Genomic DNA, 23,021 nt, shown 5'->3' with positions numbered 1-23,021 from the left:
CTTAGATCGTCCATTGTGACCCCATCCTACCCCCAGGGGTCATGATTTTAACAAACTTGAATCTACACTATCTGAGGATTTTTCCATATAAGTTTCATCTTTCTTGGCCCAGTGGTTCCTGAGAAGAAGATGCCATTAATTTTTCACTAAATCATAATTAATTCCCCTTGGAAAAAGGCTTGGCCCTTCATTTGAACAAACTTGAATCACCGTTACCTAAGGATACTTTGTGGCAAGTTTGGTTGAAACTGGCCCAGTGGTTCTTGAGAAGAAGTTTTAAATGTGAAAAGTTTACGCACAACGCACACCCGCACGAAAGACGGATGAAAACAGAAAGCAATAGGTGACTCAGGTGACCAAAAAATAGGAAACAATTTTTGCATTAGCAAACTACATGAAACATTTCCGATCTTCCACTTGCTAACTTTTGTTCTACGTCGCAGTTTTACATTTCGGTGTGACGTAAATACATGTATATGCATATCACAGCTTACCAAAAGTTCAAATTATTGATAGATTTGTATATGATTTTTATCAAATTTAAAATGGTTAATAGAAAATACTCAGTTGATGTAGTCATCTATTTGTCAAGAATCCTGAAAGTGTTCAAATGAATACGAGGCAATGCATTTTTTTTTATTATAACTACATTTATATTTTAAATATGTTCACTGATCTAGTTCATATTTTAAAACAAGAAATAAAGCAGCATTTACGAACATATCCAAATAAGTTTGAGACTTAGTAGAAAATTCCAGAGTAAACTCTTATACATGAGTAGCTGTTTGCGGGGGAAGAGGGGGTTAAGCACTTCCCTAACAAAAAATACTATAGTTAACTATAGTTTACTATTGTTAACTATAGTTAACCATAGTAAATCAAAGTGTCAAAGTTATCACTATAGTAAATCAAAGTTTTCAAAGTGATCACTATAGTGTCATAGTGATCACTATAGTAAATCAAAGTTTCCAAAGTGATCACTATAGTGTCATAGTTATCACTATAGTAAATCAAAGTTTTCAAAGTTATCACTATAGTAAATCAAAGTTTTCACTATAGTAAATCAAATTTTCATAGTGTTCACTATAGTAAATCAAAGTTTTCATAGTTATCACTTTAGTAAATCAAAGTGTCAAAGTTATCACTATAATAAATCAAAGTCTCAAAGTTATCACTATAGTAAATCAAAGTTTTCATAGTGTCAAAGTTATCACTATAATCTAACTATAGTAAAGTATAATATATAGTTAACTCTAGTATTTTTTGTTAGGGTTTCCCCGATCTTTCATCTTGGGGGTATCAAAGCTTCGATGGTACATGAAACTTCACTTTGAAATTTTCCTTGGGAATATCATACGTCCATTTTGATGTAAGTATCAGATCTGCAGCAATTCTGCCGATTTCATCGCTTGATTTCGCTGCATACCCGTTTCCACCAAGAGCCACGGCTAGCGTGGGTGAAAGAAGGTCTATATAAGGTTGTTTACCTGGTGTTACCATAGTTGCGCATGCATCACCATGATGGTTTTCAAAACGAACACCTATAAGTAGCAGATTGTTATACTGATGGATAAAAACTCAACTCGGCAACATTGTTAAATTTAACTTTCGCCCTTACCATGGAATATGGTATCTAAGAGTTTGAAGAGTTCTTCCTCGAGTTCTTCATCTCCTTTTCCACTGTACCATTTTCTTATATCCGTCAATTCCAAACTGCCTTTCAAAATGTCATCTGAGTGGCCAATCTTTATATAGTACTTCCCTAAATAGTGAAAAAAAGGTGCAACAGTTCCTTATAAATATTGTTCCTCTAATAGAACAACGGACACGACTTACCATCTGGGTATTTAATCGGAGGCAATAAATAAAACTGGATGTTGTCACTAGAGTCCCTAGGATAAGTTTTAGACCATGACTCGCCACCTTTGCCTTCATATAAAACAACTGGCATCTGGCTAAAACAAACAAAAAAAAAACCCCAAAGATTTAGAAAGATCATAAAACACAAATTTCAAAACAGATGATTCTTTTCTCCTCAGTAAATTGAAAATTATTCAGTGACTTAAGTTCATATCTTGCGCATTAAAGGTACATGTACCTGGACACAGTTGCATTTCCGTTTTGTTTACAGTTTTCAATTTCTATTTCTATTAAAAAAAAATAACTAGTTTAATGATTTGAACTTAAAGGCTTAAATTCTTAGGTTACATTCTTAAAATTTAATGACAACGACATCCTTCATAGCATAAGGGCAAACATATGTGTTTGTAAACATCGACTCGAGCTCTGTTGTTATTAATGTTTACGTTTTACCGGGTGTGTTCAATTTGTTAACTCAGCACACATTACTGAACACGAACTGACAACACTGGTATGTTGCTTCTGCTAACATTTCTACCATAACTTTTCTGGATTATAGTTATATATTTGTCATTAACACACAACAACAAATTTTCAAGTTTTCTTAAATATTAAGAATAAATTATACTTCTTGAAAGTGCACGGATGTGAGTAGTTTTCAATATTTCATATTAAAGAAGTTTGTAAATGCACTTTTATAATATATCAGTCTGAAATGCACTAAGAATATAAGTCATGATATTGTATCAAAAATTTTAGAAAATACATCAAACCTGTGTCCAAGCCCCTTTAAGGCATAAAGCAACGTACACAACAACTTCACAACGTATCTTACTCATTGATAATATTATACAGTAAATGACTCTTATGGTGGTGAATATGGTCTGATATTCACGAGAAAAATATTGATATATATTTTTTGTTATTTTTTGTAGACATTTTTCTTCATTAAAATTACCTACACAACAACAATATCCGAAAGCAAGAAATTCATTAACCCTTACAATAACTGTACTATACCTCACCCGCCTTACAATAACTGTACTATATCCCAGCCTTACAATGACTGCACTATACCTCAGCCAACTTACAATGACTGTACTGAACCTCAGCCGCCTTACAATAACTGTACTATACCTCATCTGCCTTACAATAGCTGTACTAAACCTCAACCGCTTTCCAATAGCTGTATTATACCTCAGCTGCCTTACAATAACTGTACTATACCCCAACCACTTTACAATAACTTACTATACCCCAACCGCCTTACAATAACTGTACTATACCCCAACCGCCTTACAATAACTGTACTATACCTAAGCCGTCTTACAATAACTGTACTATACCCCAACCACTTTACAATAACTGTACTATACCCCAACCGCCTTACAATAATTGTACTATACCCCAACCGCCTTACAATAACTGTACTATACCTCAGCCGTCTTACAATAACTTTACTATATATACCCCAACCGCCTTACAATAACTGTTCTATTCCTCAACCACCTTACAATAACTGTACTATACCTCAGCTGAATTACAATAACTGTACTATACCTCACCCGCCTTACAATAACTGTACTATATCCCAGCCTTACAATGACTGTACTATACCTCAGCCAACTTACAATGATTGTACTGAACCTCAGCCGCCTTACAATAACTGTACTGTACCTCACCCGTCTTATAATAACTGTACTATACCTCAACGGTCATTCAATAACTGTACTATACCTCAGCCGCCTTACAATAACTACTATACCTCAGTCACCTAACAATAACTGTACTATATATCCATCGCTTGACAATAACTTTACTATACCGCAACCACCTTACAATAACTGTACTACACCTCAGCCACCTTACAATAACTGTACTATACCTCAGCCGTCTTACAATAACTGTACTATACCTCAGCCGTCTTACAATAACTGTACTTACCTCAGCTGCCTTACAATAACTGTACTATACCGCAACCACTTTACAATAACTGTACTATACCTCAGCCGTCTTACAAAAAAAATACTATGCCTCAGCCGCCTTACAATAACTGTACTATACCTCAACCGTCTTACAATAACTGTACTATACCTCAGTCGCCATTCAAAAAACTTTACTATACCTTAGTAGCTGCAATAATGTAGCCCTCTCCGATTTTTTTTAATCTGATATTTTCAGGAGAGGGCTACAATTCCACTGCATCTCCGTAATGGTGCAAATATATTTTTTAGATACAGGGGACTGCAGGCAAAATAAATGTTTTTGCATTCAACTTACTTCCAATAAGACGGAATTTTTATTCACTATCAACATCATACCCTTTATACGCGAAAACCAAGTAAAATAAATCTGCATGTTTACCAGTCGCTCTCCTCAGAAGCCATGACAGTTCTCGCGTGATGTACAGAGACTTGCGCTTGAAATTTAGAATCACTTGATAAAGTAAATGTCGGTGTTGATAAATGTTTGTGTTGAAAGATATCACTAAACATGGATAAATAAAAGCATTCCATGCGATATTTTTTCATAAACAGTGATATTTATGCTTAAAATAAGGGAAATCCTAAACGATCCGCTCCCCTAGATCCCGAATTCTCATTGTAAAATCGATCAAGGTCAGTAAACATGGCGGATAAATTCAAGTTGTGATGTTGATATACGCGAAAAATAACCGATATACGGATTGTTCTGTATATTTTTGGATCAATTCATATCTTGCATAACTACATTTTATGAGTTCAGGTAAGATATGTTAATAAAATACCCATTTACTGATACTTTGAGCCGAAATCTGTGCGGTAGTGAATCACTCCCGCACTTGCACCATTATGGAGATCCTAAGGAGTTGTAGCCCTCCCCCCCCCAAAAAAAAAAAATCGGAGAGGGCTACATTACTGCAGCTATACCTTAGCCGCTTTGCTGTGTTTTCACTGACGGCGGCAAGTGTCACGGTCTGTGGCATGGCTTTGTATGACACGGGATTCTTTAAAAGTTGATGCATCCCCGTAAAAGCATTGGTTGCTAATAGAACCTTCTTTGTCCAAATAATTTTCCCTCTTTCTGTGGTTAGTTTATATACCCCCTGTAATTTTTCAATATTGAGTACAATATCGCGAATGACGTCACATCCTTGGTTGACAGCAACTACTATTTGAGCCATAACCATCTTTCTTGGATTTATATAGCCAGCCCGGCTCTTTTCCATGATGCCTTCATCATTGTCTGCGAAAGTAAGATACGGAAATTTATCATTAAGTTCTTTTGCGGCAAGGATTTCGACATTATCATAACCTTTTGGACCCCCTTTCAGACTGGATTTTGTCCTCCCAATAAACTGTCCATATCTTGTGCCAACTGTTAGTGCCCCTATTTCGTGGTAAAACTGTACACCTTCAATGATGGAGAAAAAAAGTATATGAAAAGGACACACAAAATTTAAAAAAAAAGAAGAAAAGCTAATTATATCGTCTATCGAACTGAGGCGATCAGGAAAATTTAAAGCATTGGATAAATACGTATCAGATACCTAATTTTACAACATTAGATAAATGCGTATTAGATACCTAATTTAAACAATTATAAAATTAATAAAGGTACCCGAAAGATTCTCTAGTTCCCTATATCTCTCCTCCGACCGTTTGGCAAGATCTGCCCACAATGGACTTGTTGCGGTGGCCCGCATGATCCTTCCTTCATCATAATGTGTTCCAAATACTTCGTTTCCACTAACTATTTCCCTAATCTGAATATTGTTGCATATCAATATAGGTAATTTATGGTTTCTACTGACGGCTTGAATTATAATTTCATTTTTCGAAAATCGATCTAGTAAACAATTAATGACACTATGCAATAAAGATTCTGTGAAAGTCTCATAGAGGAGTTGGGATTTTTGAAATAAGAGATGGATACCCTCAATGTATATTTCGGACGGATACCCCCATCACTATATCTCATCTCATATATATATATATATATATATATATATATATATATATATATATATATATATATATATATATATATATATATATATATATATATATATATATATAACAGACAAGTACTCGCAATTAGGCCATTCCAAGATTGTTGTTCCTCGCGGACGGATTGGTTTTATAGGTATAAAATTTAATTTCAAAACAATACAATACAAACTTACAAAAAAATCACTTAGTTTTTATGTTTGCTTATTATAATAATATTATATTATTCTTCTTTTACATTCTTTTTTTATATTCTGTGTCAAAAAATGGGATAAGTTGATTAATTTGTAATACTATTAATCATTTTGTTACAATATAAAGGAAATTCTCGAATGATAATAATGTAGACTTTATCTTTAATGCTGTATTTTTTCTGTTAATTTGAGTTTTCTTTGTGATAGCAAGATAGGCTTTTGATTTTTTATTGAACACCTGAACACTAATCATGAAATAAACTTGGAATGGCCTTATTTGACAACGAGAAAAGTTATTGACATTGATAAAAGTTAATTTTAACTTACCTTTGGTTCTTGAGGGCCTATGAGACAAACTTTTACCCCTGATTTCTCTGAAGCATGACGGGCCGCGGCAGACCCCATCATACCTGCCCCAACGATGCACAGGTCATACAATGCCATTTTAACGGTTTGTTTATATATCCGGGGTCTGAAATGTGATAATGGGTTATAATCTAAGTACTGAAAGTACTGTATTGGGGGCGTTCTCTGTCGATGCGATATCCAGTAACAAATTTTATATGACGCCAAATAGTTATACTGATGGTTTGGAAGATATACAGAAGAATACAAAAACTTTAAGCTATCTTTTGAAATATCACTGGTTTCTTTCCAAATAAAAGACAATTTAATTTACCATTTATTCTGAAAACTGCAATCATGTCTCCTTGATTAAAAGAAATGTTTACTGTAAATGGTATCTCTTACTGTTAGGTTATATCTACTAGTACTTATAAAGAGATACCTCTCAGTCTTCTAGAGATATCTCTATCAAAAGGAGATATCCCTTTTCATAGATAGATATTAACTCTGCAAGATAGAGAGGTATCACTGTTTAAGAGAAATCTCTCTGATAATTAAAAAAAATACATCTCTGTTACAAAAGGAGAGTATCTCTTTCAATAAGAGAGATATCTCTTTCTAAAAATAAAGATATCTGTAACGTAGAACGATTTTTCTTGGAATTATATATTGTAAGACCTAATGTAATGTAATATATATAATTTTGACAACATTCAGCTCTGCCATTGTACTGTATTCTATTGTGTATTTTATGATTGCATCTTTGCAGAAACATTATTTCAATTGTTTGTAAGACAGTTTCTGTTTTTAAAAACATGTTATGTATTTATTCTATTTATAGCACATGCTGATATGTGAATAATCTATTTTCTAATTTAATTCTGTATCTCATGAATTCGGTCACATACCTTTTAAAACTACATGTTTTCTTGTCATTATTCATGAACTGGGGGGAGATGTTATAATCTTAAAGAACTGTAATAGCGCGATTTATTTGTTCTGGATACTCTTGTATGCAACCCGCTGCCATCTTTGTTGATGTAACGTACATACTAGCCAGAGTTTCGCATTTTGTATCTCTGTGATTTTATTGATTGTTTATTATTTGAAATAACTCAAATTATTGCTAGAATAATTGTTACAAACTATTTATCATAATCAGGCAGTCATTTGTACATTTAATAGCTTATCATTGTACTCGTATTTGAAAGTACTTAGTTGACATTGTCTGCTATACGATTCAATGTTTTTATGACAATTATACATATTTCTAGGAACTGAATATTTACTTACAGATAAGGACAACATCCAGCATAGTCATATTAAATTAATCCATGTGTATTTGTTAAATCACAGCTTGTTTTTAATTATTTATTCTTTGTGTATGGCAAACTTGTTTGGCACTGTACGGCAAATCTCATGTTGTGCGTTGCCGTACATTGCCACGATTGGTCGAGTGTCACCGTACACTTATTTCATTGGTTAAGCCCTATCACGTCGCATCTCAGAAAGTCTATATATATGAGTCGATCAGCCAATAATGGCAGATAATCTTGTCTAAGTTCTCTTAGCGCTAAATTCAAATTCCAGCTTTCCATCAACCAATATTAGGTGAGAATTAATTAAGACAATTATCTCCCAACACACTGGACAACTATTTATTATTTGAAAACATTATTATTAATTACTATTTAATATTTGAGTTGACGGTCACCTTGGTGCCCCGCCCCATTTATACCATAGCCCTGTACGGTAGACGCCACCGACCAAACTCATGTTTTATACCTGATGTTGTTATTGCTGAAATGTGCTTATAAATAAATTATTATTGTTACCTTTGAGAAACTCTCGTTCTGTTTACAATACTGAAGTTAACCAAGACTGAAGTACCACCGTACTTGTGTGTGAACAGTATAATGTTATATTTTGTAACCCCCATTTATGAAAGGCCATCCGTGGGGAGCTTACAATATATATCAATCGGCAATCCTCGCCTGACTCCGCTACGCTCCATACAAACCTCGGATGTGATTGGTGGGGGAATATGCATCAAATCGATGCATTTCTTCACCAGAACTGCCTTTTGACTCACTTCATATTTCGCTCCGCATAAAGTTCACAAAATTTCCTATCTTGTCGATTTCTTTCTTGTATATTGGTTTTGATTACTACCCTCTGTTCGTAGTCTTTGAAAGCAGAAACATAGTGTTGGGCGTACCACAAAGTAACTCAGATTTCAAAAGCATAGTATTTGGAGGAATTTCGTATTGGATCACATGATTGTATATACACTAGACAAAATTGCTAACGCACCACTCGTTATTCTTATTTGTGAATTGAACATTTGCCCGATCGGTAATAGTATATAAAATATGCCATCTTTTCCAAAACAGTGGGATCGACAAATGTCTTTATGTCATGACTTATTTGTGAATTGAACATTTGCCCGATCGGTAATAGTATATAAAATATGCCATCTTTTCCAAAACAGTGGGATTGACAAATGTCTTTATGTCATGACAAGACCCTTAAATGACCTTCTTTCTCGAAAACTAATTTCCCGACGTGCACTGCGCACCGTTTTTGCCCAGATATAAAGTTGGTGATCACCAAAGGTGGTCCGTGAGGATGCCACAGAAGCAGTCTCCCAGTTAAAAATAAAATAATATACAGCTATTGACTATCATATCGCCTGTAGTCATCCAGTGCCTTGGTGCCCATAGCAAATCCACCCAACTTCCGGCTGACCCAATTTTGTGGTACAATTTTCAAGTTATCGTGTGCTGCTTACTTAATGCCGTGGCTATCTATAGTAAACATTTTAATTTTTGTTAATCTATTTGCAACAATTTCTCATTAAAGGAATTCATAATCTTTTAATTGTTTTCATTTTTTACAAATCTCTCCAAAGGAACCTCCTGCAGCCACCATACTGTCTGCTTTAACACGCTCTTCTAAGGTCAAACGAGGCATACGGTGAAACTTTTTTTTCTGAGTTTTTAATTAGTACAAATATAAAGAACACAAACACAAAGAAAAAATAGAAATTTTTTCTTCCGAAAAAGTATGGACACGATTTTAATTTTTTCTGTGAAATGGTTACGCTTCAGTAAACATTGTAGTTATCTATCAGTAAAGACATTTAAATGCCTCATTTTTTTTTATTTAAGTGACATAATTATATATCAAGTACATCATAAACAAGTTTTGAAATGTAAAATATTAAATTTTTTTGGTGGTGCGTTAGCAATTTTGTCTAGTGTATGTAAAATGGTAGAACACCTTTCATATTCGAGGTTAGTGTGCGAGGCACGAGCCACCCGAGGAGCTCCGAGTGATTATATTTTGAAAGATCTTTTTCTTTATAATGTAAATTTCGCGCATAAAGTCAAAACGGGATATCTCGGAATCTTTTATCATTCTGCAAAAGAGATATCACAATTCTTCAAAAATAAAATATATATGTTATCAAGAATAGATTTCATTTTCATTTTGTTTGGAAATTTTATCCTCAATAAAAATCAAAAATAGATTAGAAATGAAGATTTTTCAAATTAAAAATAATTCTGCTCATATGACATACATGTTTTTCAATCGTTAATTTCCTACTTGAATCATTTAATATTGACGTTTGCCTCTCTTCACGATAAACACTTATAAAATAAGGACGGTATTAAGACTCGTCTTAAGATCTGTGTTTGAGGAAACTCGAGTTACATGTACATTGTGGTAAAAGACTTGTCCCGTCAAAATATTAACTGTTGTTGGAATTGAGTTTGCTGCAAATGATGTCGTCAAACGCGTTACCAGCGGAAGGGGATGTAAGAAATGTTTCAAATGTGGTTTGTCCATTTCAGAGAAGGAAAAAGATAAAGAAGTGAGATTGCACAGTATATAGAACGTTAGCAGAGAAGTTGTTTATAAATGGCATAATAGATTCAAGGACAGTTTTTACCTCCGTACTAAAAATAGTCAGGCTTATAAAAAGTAGAGTACTGTTTGTGGACATTGGTGAAATTTAATTATCCCCTCAGTCAAGAGTGGTTTGCCAGTTTGAAAAAATCAATGAGATGCTTAAGAGACGCTTGTTAAGCAAAACTTAAAAACGCTTGCTTTCGTGCGCCGATATGCACAAATGCTTTCTTCATTTTTACAATGTTTCCTTACTAAATGTGTCATTACTATAGAAATTGAAATTCATGATCATAAAATGTTACTTTTACTATGACAAAAAAGAAATTTAATTAGTAAATAGAAACTAAAACGTTTTCCCTGTCTACGACTTTTTGGGACAACCCTCAAACATGCACTTCGAATGTCAAAAATCAATAACATGAAAACGTTTGATTTACCAATGCTTTTTGCAACCATTCCTCACGATAAATCAGAGACAGAATCGACTTTTTGGCATCATAGACAACTGCTTCCTCAATAAAAATGAAAAAAAAAATAATCATGCTTAAAAGTCAAATAAAAAAGCAATACAAATTAACCGTAGAAGAAACATGAACCTCTAAAAACATTAGAAGTGGAATTATTTGTAATGTAGAATGAAGTGGGTGTAGACATCAAAATTCAAATAACGGGAGATTGAAAATGTCAAAAAGGTCATTGTATGGACCATAGAATTTAGAAAATGTTTACTTTAAACGAATTTTTTTAATACCCTTTAAACATCGACCTATTTGTCAGTGGCCTGCTTTAGTTTAGAAATTGCTCCTACGGAGGTATCGAAGCATCTGGGAGGCATGAATATCGTATGCATTAGCTAGCATGCATACATGTGATTAAGATATATATATATATATATATATATATATATATATATATATATATATATATATATATATATATATATATATATATATATATATATATATATATATATATATATATATATATATATATATATATATATTCTGCTTACTTTACTAAAACTACAAAAACTGGTCTGTTAATAAAGGGGAACAATTAGTACCCATGGTAATTCCAACAAATTGTTGGAAGATTCATAAAGATATTATCAATGAGGAACTTAAGCATCTTTTAATATCAACTTAAGAGTACTGAGTACTTGTAAGTTGTAAGTGGAAATATGGAAGATTGTAGATGAGCAATCACAATATTTAGAAAATATAAAGTTCCATTTTTATTCAAGAAGCAGTTTTCTATGATGTTAAAAAGACTGCTGTGTATTTTATCGTGAGGAATGGTTGTATAAAATATTAAAAAGTCGTATATTTTGCTGCTATTGATTTTTTGCATTTTTTTTATTTCGCATTTTCCATAAGTTCTGTTAGTTTTCTTTTTTAGTATCCACGTTTGATTAGCATCACTTTTCGAATACCGTATATTGTTGCAGAGTACAGCTGAAGTTTCTCCTCCACTGCTGTCATTATTGTCGTGAGGACTAAAGAAAGAGACTTGGTACATATGTAGAACATTTTCTTCATCCTGGTATTTATCTTTGTTTGTAGTGATTAATATGAACAGAAGAGAAAAAATAACAAGTATAAAGTTCGCAAGACGGAGAAATAAATCACAAATCACATAGACATTGGACAAAAATAGTCTTAAATCAACTTTACTGATGTTCCGTTGTAGAAGTCAAACCAAATCAGGGGGTTTATAAAATAAAATGACGTCCAATAAATTCAAAGTAATCTTCATAGTGGGAGTAAGATCTTACTTCAATGTAGTTAAATGGGCCAATACAAAACAAGAAAATTAAAAGAATATTCAAATACTATAATTTCAGCATTTTAAATAATTTTATTGTCAAATAAAATACAATCAAAGCAAAGAACAAGAAATTAACAAGCAATTTAAAAAAAGAAGAAAAGAAATAAAACAAGACAAAAAAAATGAACAAAATTAATTAAAAAACTTCAAACTAGTAGTTTGCGATACGCTATACCTCTTTTAAATTACATTATTTAAAATAAAAAATAAATCATATTTCGTATTTACAAGTGGCCACGGGCACAGGAGAATGATGAATTACAAAGTTACTGACGCTTCCGAAAAGCGTGCGTCTGATTTTTCCAAGCCCACGTGACCCAATCACTATCATGATTGCGTTTACTTCTGTCGCTTTTGAAATGATTGCGTTTTTGGGATCACCTTCCAGCCTGACCACCTCTCCTTCTACCTGGTAATAAAAATATAGTTATCTTACAAGTAGGTACTCAACTTTGAAAAAAGAAAGTCGTGCACACGAAGTCGGACACATCTGCTTCATATCTGGATATTTTACAAGAGAAAGACATGGATGACAAACTTTATGATTAACGTCTGTTGTCGACTTTCTCTATTAATATAGCAGTGATCATTATCACTATCACCTGCATATGGGATTTATGTCTACAAGTTGATTCGAAATATAATACCATGTTCTTCAATTTCTGAAAAGAGGCAGACTACAAAAAAATAAGTTGATGTTACAAGGGTATCTTCAATCTTGTTTAAAGTCAACATTTAGCAAATTCTATGGTTGATACAATAATCATTTTTACAAATACAATCTATTGTTAGGTGTACTAATGTTGACCGACGTCTCTCCTTCAAATTGTTAGGCTAGTATTTTCATACTGAATTGAGTACGGACATGATAAAGGGTACACGGCGGGTGTAACCGGTCGACAAAGAATGCTTACACCTCCATGGCACCTGATCCCACCTCTGATGTTTTCAGATGTCCGTGTTTGCTCTGCTTACAATTTGTATAGTTTCAATGAACGTTTGAGCATGATTTCTGCTCGTTATTTTCACATTTCATCTTTTAAAACGATGAAATTATATAATGAAAATGTTTTGTACGTATTGAATTAACTTATTGTGGAAATAAAAAAATGAATGGAGACCCTACTGAACTACCAGAAAAGCTTGCTCACTAGCGAGACCTTTAGAACACTATATACATGTACTCTCCGCCCTACTGCCATTGGAAAGACCGAAAATTAACAGTTTATGTTTTAACAGTGATTTTCTGAAGACTTTGCTCTCATGTAGCCTTAACCTCAGCGATTTTCCTTAACGTACTAGTACAAAGTTAAATTCATTTGTATTCAGAAATAATATATTTGTAGAGTACCCCTTACTCAATCAGTATGAAACTTTTATTAATATTGTTTTTATTGTGAGTTATCAAATTTTTATCAAGAGCTATTTTCTGAAAATAAACAAGAAATTCTTACACGTAATTATTTTTACTTTGGAATTTTTCATTTCCGACTCCCTCCCCCCTTTTCCCTCCTAAAATGTAATTTAAATTACATTTAGATATTGAAATGTTCTGGAGAGTGTTATAGAAGAACTAAGAATTTTATAAAATTAACATTAATATAAATATTGTGATGAAAATATACAGGCGATAGATGATTTTGGCATGTGATTGTCCCCCGTAGAATGAAGAAGGTAAAGAACTGGTGATAGTACAAAACGCTTTTGCCCCCCCTCCCCCCCCCCCACCCCGTGTTCTTACCTGGTTGGATATGAGCAAGCTCTCTATATTGTCCAAAATTGACAGTATACGCTTTTCGTCTTCCTCTAACAATCCTTCAATAACATCGTAACCGACTTGTGCAATGGAGAGAACTTGAAGAAAAAACATAAAAACATTTGTGTTTATATTTATTTTAAAATGACCTTTATATATAGCTAGGATATCTACATACATGTAAGAGGCCTGTTCGGAAATTATTGAGACATTCTGTTTACTCTCCTTTCTAATGAACGTCTTTTGGTGAAAATTGGCTTAATACGTTTAACAAACGCTAATAATAAATAAAAACAAGAAATATTTCAGGATTTTTTTTTATTTTTTCTTTTCTATGGTATATCAATGAATAGATGTAGGTTTACCCGGCGCAGTTACGAAATCGGAGAATGAACATAATTGCATAAAGTTCCGGTGGACCAGTAATAAGTGCGAACATTTTTCAAATTATGTATATTATTGTTACAATTTTATTTTGACTTCATTGTATGCAAGTTTGATAGAATTTAGACCATAAATACGAAGAACATAAATAATTTTCATCATGGTGTAAAAAATTACGACGGCAACATGAATTTTGACGTCAAGGCGGAGCAGCGAGCATACCTAAAAAAAAATTGTGTAACGCCAAGAACTACTATCCAGACTAAGTGACCTGCTTAGATAAAAACAATGTTTACTTTTTTAAAAAATATTTTTATTTTTATAAATTTATTATTCAACAAAAGTGAAAACGATGGCAACAGACAACCATCATTTATTACTGACTACACAACGTTAACCTGCGGTGCAAAAGTTGGTAAGTTGCATGATGCTAGTCAGGGCTGTATATGACACTTTTTTTTTACATTGGGGTAGCAGCAACACACATTTAATTTTTCAAAAGAATCATTAAAGAAGAGAGGGAGACTGATTTATAGATGATGACAAAAAGAGGTAACGCTTCCCCATCGTTTCAACATGAGGAAAATCCAAGGCTCATGTGACGTTTAAAATGACGTAGCAATGCCGCTCCAGGTCAATGGTTAAGCAACTTTATAATTTCACCAGGGTTTATCTAATGATCCTATAAATTAAAACCTTTGCACATTTGTTTTATTTCATTTTTTGTTCTTGATATAATGTTGACGAATTTTCATGAATTTCTCATTCTTGTATGGAGTAAAAATAGAAATGTAAGGAATGGGAAGAATATCAAGCGACTGTACAAATAAAGCAAATGTTAAATAAGAATTATATTGATATTTTAATCTATCTCAAATGATTCGGCCATTAATAAGACATTTAGAAAGTCCCTTGAAAAAAAGTATCCAGAGTGATTTATTTCCTGTCTGAGGCGATAACGCAATTGTATTAAAATGTACTTCGGCAATTATTTAATTTATTGTAAATCAGATCCGCCAGACTTACCTCCAGGATCCGCCTCTTTGTATTCGGCACAGTGAGCACATATCACGTAGTTGTTTGTGTTGTGTATTTTTTCAACGTATTCTGAAAATTTTGATTTCTTACAAATTTCTTACAAATATGTATACATACCATGAAAAGATTGAAATATGCACAAAAAGCTTGCTTTAGATATCAGCATTTCAGAAATGAACATATCAGCGTTTTAGAATTGAATATACATGTATGTAATTGTAATTGGAAAAAAGATGTGTTTGTGAAACACTGATGCCCCCGTATGGCAATTTATAGCAAAGGTTAAACTTTCTCAAATGCAAATCAAATATGTTGGTACCTAAATTAAGGTCTAGTCTCGAGAAATAAACCTGTCAAATATGAAAGACCTAGCAGCAATCATTGAATAGATAGGGAAAAGGTTAAAGTTTTTTCAAAAGTATGTCAAACATCAAGGTCAAATGGTCAAAATTAATGGTGCCCAAGGAAAGGCCTTCTCCCAAGAAATACAGGTGAAATATGAAAGCCGAAGCACCAATCGTTCAAAAGTTATGACCAAGGTTAAAGTTTTCCAAAAGTAGGTAAAACTCCAAGGTTAAGGTCAAAGGGTCAAAGTTGTTGCATCCAAAGAAAGGTCTTGTCACAAGGATTACATATGTGAAGTATGAAAGCCCTAGCACCAATCGTTCAAAAGTTATGACCAAGGTTATAGTTTTCCAAAAGTAGGTTAAACTCCTAGGTCAAGGTCAAAAGGTCAAAGTTGTTGGTATCCTAAAGAAGGTATTGTCACAAGGATTACACATGTGAAATATGAAAGCCCTAGCACCTATTGTTCAAAAGTTATGGCCAAGGTTAAAGTTTGGTAAAATTTTGTAAAACTGGGTCAAACTCCAAGGTCAAAAGGTCAAATATGGTGGTACCCAAAGAAAGGTCTTGTCACAAGGAATACACATGTGAAATATGAAAGCCATAGCCTCCAACCAATCAAAAATTATGGACAAGGTTAAAGTTTCTGCGGACAAACAGACGGACAGACAGACAGCTAGACAGACGGACGGACAGGGCAAAAACTATATACCCCCGAATCTTCAATACGGGGGCATAAAAAGGAAACATTAAATGAGAAGTAAAACTACATTGTCTAGATATTTGCTTGAAAGATCAAAATGTGATAAAACTCACCTGAGTTTCCTTTTCTCACAAATAAATGACGTTTGAATGACCCCCCCCCCATTATTGACATTAATTTTATTAATAAACATTATCATTACCGTAGGAATTTTGCCGATATATAGAATAATATAGAAACATAGCTACTATATGCTTGTTACCCCTCAATAATAACCTCTGGTGACTTTTCTTCTTCTTCTTTTTTTTTTTTTGCTTGTCAAGGAATTTTGATACTTGACTGAAAATGTATGGTTGTGCCCCCTCAAAGTGAAATCGATATTCTAACAAATGTTAACTAAGTGAAAGGAAAAAAATGCAATTCTTGACAGAGATGTCCTTTACATACTACTCTGTCGACTGGCCAACTTATTGTTATAATCGGGCAAACGGAAAAATCCCCAAACAATTCGGTGAGAAAATAATGGCCTAGCAATTTATATGAAAAATGTCAGTCAACTTTTTACTTAACGATAGATTGTATTTATAACAAGGTCAATGTAAAAACCATACAATTAGCAAACTGTTGACTTAACATAAATCAGACTGTTGATAACCTAGTTTCATAAACTTATTTAACAATAGCTTGCCTAATTTTAAAAGTTTTGTACTCACGATTGAAAGCATACACAGACTCTTTGCTACCATCCATAGCTATCAAAACTTTCTTCATTGTTATTTCAATAGAGATGTTTTCATTATGCGAGTGAATTAACACTATGTAATATACCGATTTGCTATTGTTATCTATTGTGTAAATATCAATGACACGTCGAGTATACCCCTTACATGATATGTAAACTATAATGACACAGCATCATTGTTTTATCTCAAGATCGTTCATCTTTGGTAATCAATCCAAATTTTAAATAGCATCTGATAACATTTGATTTGATGGCAACATTTTCACATTCTGTGATTGCAATCAAGGGCCTTTTCACAAATACCACGACATAATTACAAGAATAGTCGTCACCAAATGGTGTTTTAGATGGCCCTTCACTGCAAAAGTGGTATGTCTATCAAACGTTACTTCAACATTTCAGGACTTTTTGCCACCCGGGGACAAATATTCTATAGAATGACAATATAAAAACCATGCAACAATTATCGCCATGAGATTTTTACATACCAGTAAACTGGGATGTATAGAGTCGACATATGAATGGAAGTAACTTCTGTTAATTGATAAAACCTCATCGATATATCTGATTGTTGAGTTGAAGGCCACAGCAAGTGTTTTCTTCTTCTCATATAGAATTTTTTTTTTTTTTTTTTTTTTTATAAAATTCTGCTTCATGGGAATGAAAATCAACTCAGATAACAAAGAAGCACAAATTAGTGCACATTTAAAATTCCAACAGTTTGTTGGAAGACCTGGTCTCCGAAGACTGTCTAAATGTTGTCAATGAGGAACTCCACCATTCTTTTAATTTCAATTTAGAGTACTTTTGTTTAGAATCAAATTGATTTTTAACGAAGTAATTTTGTTGATGACCAATTACAAAATACGAAAATTTCCGAGTTCCATTTTTATTGAAGAAGCAGTTGTCTATGATGTCAAAAAAACTTAGTTTTTTTAATCATCGTGGGGAATCATGGTTGTATAGAGTGTAGAAAAGTCGTACGTTTTGACATTATTGAATTTTTAGAATAAATCGTGATTTTAATTTGTTTAAAAAGTTCTTTAAAAAGTTCTTTAAAGTTCCTTTGAGTTTTTGATAATCCACATCTGATTTACACCACTTCTAGAATATTCTGTAGCACAGTACCTCTGAAGTTTCTCCTTTACAGCGTCTAATGTTTTTAGTTCTAAGGAGTAAAGATAGAGGCTTGGTAGAGCATTTGCTTGACCCGACAATCCACCTTTGTTTATAAGGAGTTTTAGTTTAGGAATCTAGTATAGGTAGTATAGATTGAGCTCACCTTGGTTAACTGGAATGTTAAACGATTAAACATTGATATGTTATTTTGAAGAATTCAATCCTTAGAAAGCGAACTGTGAATATAAGTTGGATTTCATAGGTAGAATTAAAACTAACTTTTTCTAAAATACAGTTACAATGATGAGCCTTATAAACAAAGACGACATTGTTAAAAGCCCAGCGTTCTGCAAGAACCATAACATACTGTTCATGTAGTCTTTCTAATTCTTTTATCACCTCAGATTTAGTGGAAACGGAAGGATAGACTATTCTACAGTTTCCATGCTACAAGATGGAGAGTTTCTAGGGTTTTTTTTTTTAATCAATATCTGACTGTGATTCTGAGAAAGTAGATTTGGCCACAGTGGTAATTTGACTGGTACATCGATCAGAAGTTCTATCATCAGAGGGTATCAAGACTGCCCGGGCCACATTGGAACAATGAGTAGTACAGCACTTTTTGTTGTTCCTGATCACCTCTCTTGTTTTTGGGCATCAAAGCTTCATCTATCAGTTTATTTTATACTCTATGGATCCTCTGAATTGTTGTATTATATTCAGGTACCGTTATGGCCCTTGGGCCTCTTGTTATATACTGAAGTTAGTAACATATTCTAAGACAGTTGTATTTGAAAAGATTATTACTTTTTAAAACCAAGAATTTATAGTCAAGTGCATTCTCCATAGTTTTGAATGATGTACCTTCAAATAACACGACTTTATCTAAATAACTTGAAATTTATTTCCATGTACCATTTTCATGATTTTGATCCAATAAATAATTATTGAAATGTATGGAGATAACAGACAGTATTCAAGCTCAAAAATCCATCAAACAATGATAAAATATGGAGATTAACGAGCAGTAATAAAGCTCAAAAGTCCATTAAAACAATACAAATCGGGAGCAGAGCAAAGACGGACCTCTTTAAACATCAGAGGTGGGATCAGGTGACATGGAGGAGTAAGCGTCCCCTGTCAATCGGTCACACCTGTCGTGTGCACATTGTAACGAAAAAATCCGTAGACAATTCAATGTTTAAATAATGTCCTAACAATTAGTATGAAAAACGTCACTCAGCATTCGACTTAATGATAGATTGTACTTGCTGACGGGGTCATTGTATCGACCATAGAACTTGCGAAATGATGACTTTAAACGAGAATAATATTTTTATGAAATTTGAAAATATATTGTGCACATCATGACATGCAGATTTTTTAAAAGTCTAATTGAGAACTGCCACAGAAACTTGTGTAAAATAAAGTTATTTCTTTTCCTTTTTTAAATTAACCTTCAAAAATTTCATTAAAGAAATGACACTATGACCCAATATTCTACGTAAAAATATTAGAAAAAAAACAGTTCTTGGTTATGGACAATGATTTAGTAAAATGGGTCAAACAAAACAGTCGTTGTCTGCGTATCTAGAGAATATCTACAATCCGTTTTGCACCAATTTTCAGTCAAAAGGTTAGAGGATTTTTAGACTCGCACTTGCAGATCATGACCGGGATATGAGAATGATGAAGCACGAATTCACTGACACTACCCAGAATTGTTCGTCGTATTGTCCCTAAACCACGTGATCCCATTACAATCAGTGATGCATTTAACTCCTCTGCTTTAGAAATAATTGCACTTTCGGGCTTTCCTTCAAGTCTTACCACTTCGCCGGGGATCTATAAAAAGTGCATAAATTATATAATATTACATTCTAGCTCAATGCGTGTATCTTGGATCATTCATACTTCATTACCACTATCAAAGTGGTAATGATTAATGAGATAATAAATTTCTGAATATCTTTTTAGAGAAAACAAATTTCTAAGCAATATTCTTTAAAGGTTATATATTTATACCTTATTTTGTTTCAGAAGCGTCTCTATGTGCTCAATCACATTTGAAATTCTTTGTTCGTCCTTTTGTAGAATATCCTTTATGGTCTGGGCATCATCTCTGGTGATGGCCAATTCTAAAGGATTTAAAACTCATTTAGATTTCTTTATAATTGTTTCTTTACGTATTAATATAATATATCAAATTCAGTCTTTCTTACTTGTTTATTAAGTGACTATCTCCAAATTTACCTTCGGGATTTGAAATGCTGTAATGTGCACAATGTATAACCACCGCATACTTGTCATCGTTATGGACTTTCTTCATGTATTCTAGGATATAATAAAATCAAAAGTAGAAATCTTTAGTTAATTACAGATCCGTAGCTCCCTGGTCTTGAAAAAAATGGGGGGGGGGCATAGAGCTACAATGCCACTAAACAAAAACGTATATTTATTGTGCTAAAAAAATGCGCTGTTTCTAGATTTATTTCTCTGAATATTTTTAAAACTGCTATCTCAAAATATAACTAACCTTGTGTTCAAATCATATTCTCTTGTTACTTTCACAACAAAACATTCCCCCATACCGTTGTTACTAGCCCTTCTAGGCCTGAAATTGAAACCATCGAAAATTTCGCCTATTTATACTGCTATTTTGGGTGGCATGCAAGCCAATTCGTTTAACGAGCTTAGTGCATGACTTGTACATACAGTTTCGTTGTGAAAGTAGAAAAAGAATATGATTAGAAACACGTTTAGTATTATTTTTGAGATGACAGCTTAAATAACGGTGAAATAAATCGAAAAACAGCGGGTGTACAGTCTGGTCGTCCATCCTAATGTTTTCAGACCAGCGAGCTACAGATCTGAAGCTACATTAAAGTATGCATTTTGACCAATATTTTGAATCCTGGATTCCTAAGCATACCTTCCAAACAAGTCCAAGTAACGAGCACCATATTCCATCTTTGAGTCTGACTTGATAATTTCATACTCACCATTTAAAGCAAACATAGATTCCTTGCTGCCGTCTACAGCAATCAAAATCTTCTTCATTGTTGTCTTACAATTGTAAACAATCTCTCACGAGTATCACATGCATGTAACAGTTCTCTGTAATCACATGATGTTGTTTATAAATAGTCGTCACAATGACTTTTTTAATCAGTATAAAGTCAAGACTCATTCTAGATAACACCTTATGTAGGATATAGATAACGTATATGTATATTATCTCGTAAAGTTGTTAATGGAGGATGGTTTACTTGGTTTAAGTCGGAGACCATCCAATAATAACAGACAGTCGATTTTTGCTGATTACATTTAATTAAATAATAAATAGTATGAATATCTTTCACATTCAATGAGCTGATTAGTTCTTGTTAAGTTTTGAACGCAATTTTTAAATCCAAAACTTGACATTTATTTGACTTGTACTTTGCAATTGCATTCCTGTATTTTTTAAAATAAATACTTCTGTCCCAGATATTTATTTGATATTTTAAAGATAAGTCTTGGTCGAAACATGTAAAATAACAATATTCATTTCAGAGGGTTATATTGTGAATAGTGATGGGACAAATTCTAAACAATGTCAATGCTATAACTTTTTCAAAGCTTTTCCATTCAGAAAATCTTCAACAGCGAAAACTCTACTGGTTTTTTTTTAAAATTGTTTTGCCTTTTCTGCTGATATCAATATTGCTTTGGGATGCATTTCAAGCTTCCGAATTAGATCTGAAATGTGGCATTTTAAAATCTAAAATCCCTGACTAATGTAGTAGAATCTGAGGTCAGACAAGTAACCTTCTGTTCTTTGTTGGAGTACCAACAAGCCATTTTTGTGACCATTCAAACACTGACAGAATGTTAACTAAATCAAGTACTAAAAATTACTAAAAAGAAACTGAAATGAAAGCGTTTGTGTTACAGTATGTTTACTGTTGCTCAGTCATACTGTTCATGCGAAATGTACTAAATTATGAATTTGGTGAATACATGTAGCTTTGTCAAGAAACAAAACCACACACATTAGAAAAAACACGTAAATTAGGTTATTTGAGCAAAAAGATACATTATTTTTGCAAATGTTGCTTTAACCTTGACCATAACTTTTGATTGGTTGGATTTATGGCTCTCAGATTTCACAGATTCCTTGTGACAAGATCTTTCTTTGGGTACCAATACATGTATATTTGACCTTTTGACTTTGACCTTAGAGTTTATCCCACTTTTGCAAAAATTTACCAAACTTTAACATTGTCCATAACTTTCGAACGGGTAGCGCTAGGGCTTTCATACTTCACATGTACATGTATATCTCTTGTCACAAGACCTTTCCTTAGGTACATTTTTTTTACCTTTTGATCTTGACATTGGAGTTTGACTACTTTTAAAAAAACTATAACCCTGACCATAAATTTTGATTGGTTGGGACTAGGACATTCCTTGTGACAAGACCTTCCCTTAGCTACTAAAATATTTGATCTTTTGACCTTGACATTGGAGTTTGACCTAATTTTGAAAAACTTTAACCTCGCAATAACTTTTGAACAGTTAATGCTATGGCTTTCATATTCCACTTGTGTAATCCTTATGAAAAGAACTTCCCTTGGGTACCAACAATATTGACCTTGGCCTTGGAGTTTGACCTACTTTTGAAAAACTATAATCTTGGCCATAACTTTTGAACGGTTGGAGTTGGAGCTTTTAATTTCACATGGGTATTTTTTGTGACAAGATCTTTTCTTTCGTACCAATATTATTGACCTCATGATGGTAACCTAGGAGTTTGACCTAC

General features: G+C 33.2%; 3 protein-coding genes across 3 annotated transcripts; all 3 read right to left on the bottom strand.

Moving 5' to 3' along the window:
- Positions 1-1,079: 1,079 nt before the first annotated feature.
- LOC133181490 (uncharacterized) lies at positions 1,080-11,784 on the bottom strand. Its single transcript, XM_061315981.1, has 7 exons — positions 11,756-11,784; positions 6,371-6,515; positions 5,461-5,605; positions 4,770-5,253; positions 1,837-1,955; positions 1,619-1,762; positions 1,080-1,541 (listed from the first exon to the last, which is right to left on the bottom strand). Exons 1-7 carry the CDS (start codon positions 11,782-11,784, stop codon positions 1,300-1,302), a joined length of 1,308 nt encoding a protein of 435 aa, XP_061171965.1. The 3' UTR covers positions 1,080-1,299.
- Positions 11,785-12,337: 553 nt separating this feature from the next.
- On the bottom strand, positions 12,338-17,161 carry LOC133183183 (stress response protein NhaX-like). The gene is made up of 4 exons (XM_061318132.1): positions 17,070-17,161; positions 15,297-15,377; positions 13,872-13,984; positions 12,338-12,539 (listed from the first exon to the last, which is right to left on the bottom strand). The coding sequence occupies exons 1-4, from the start codon at positions 17,125-17,127 to the stop codon at positions 12,342-12,344; spliced, it is 450 nt and encodes a 149-aa protein (XP_061174116.1). The 5' UTR covers positions 17,128-17,161; the 3' UTR covers positions 12,338-12,341.
- A 1,970-nt stretch (positions 17,162-19,131) lies between these two features.
- Positions 19,132-21,337, bottom strand: LOC133183182 (universal stress protein YxiE-like). The gene is made up of 4 exons (XM_061318131.1): positions 21,220-21,337; positions 20,471-20,551; positions 20,243-20,355; positions 19,132-20,062 (listed from the first exon to the last, which is right to left on the bottom strand). Exons 1-4 carry the CDS (start codon positions 21,275-21,277, stop codon positions 19,847-19,849), a joined length of 468 nt encoding a protein of 155 aa, XP_061174115.1. The 5' UTR covers positions 21,278-21,337; the 3' UTR covers positions 19,132-19,846.
- Positions 21,338-23,021: the final 1,684 nt, after the last annotated feature.

This window comes from Saccostrea echinata, unplaced genomic scaffold (assembly GCF_033153115.1).
Source record: "Saccostrea echinata isolate AGI-Se365-2 ecotype Australia unplaced genomic scaffold, CSIRO_AGI_Sech_v1 ptg000009l, whole genome shotgun sequence".
In the NCBI taxonomy this organism is placed as follows: Eukaryota; Metazoa; Mollusca; class Bivalvia; order Ostreida; family Ostreidae; genus Saccostrea; species Saccostrea echinata.
This window is presented reverse-complemented; position numbering and strand designations above follow the sequence as displayed.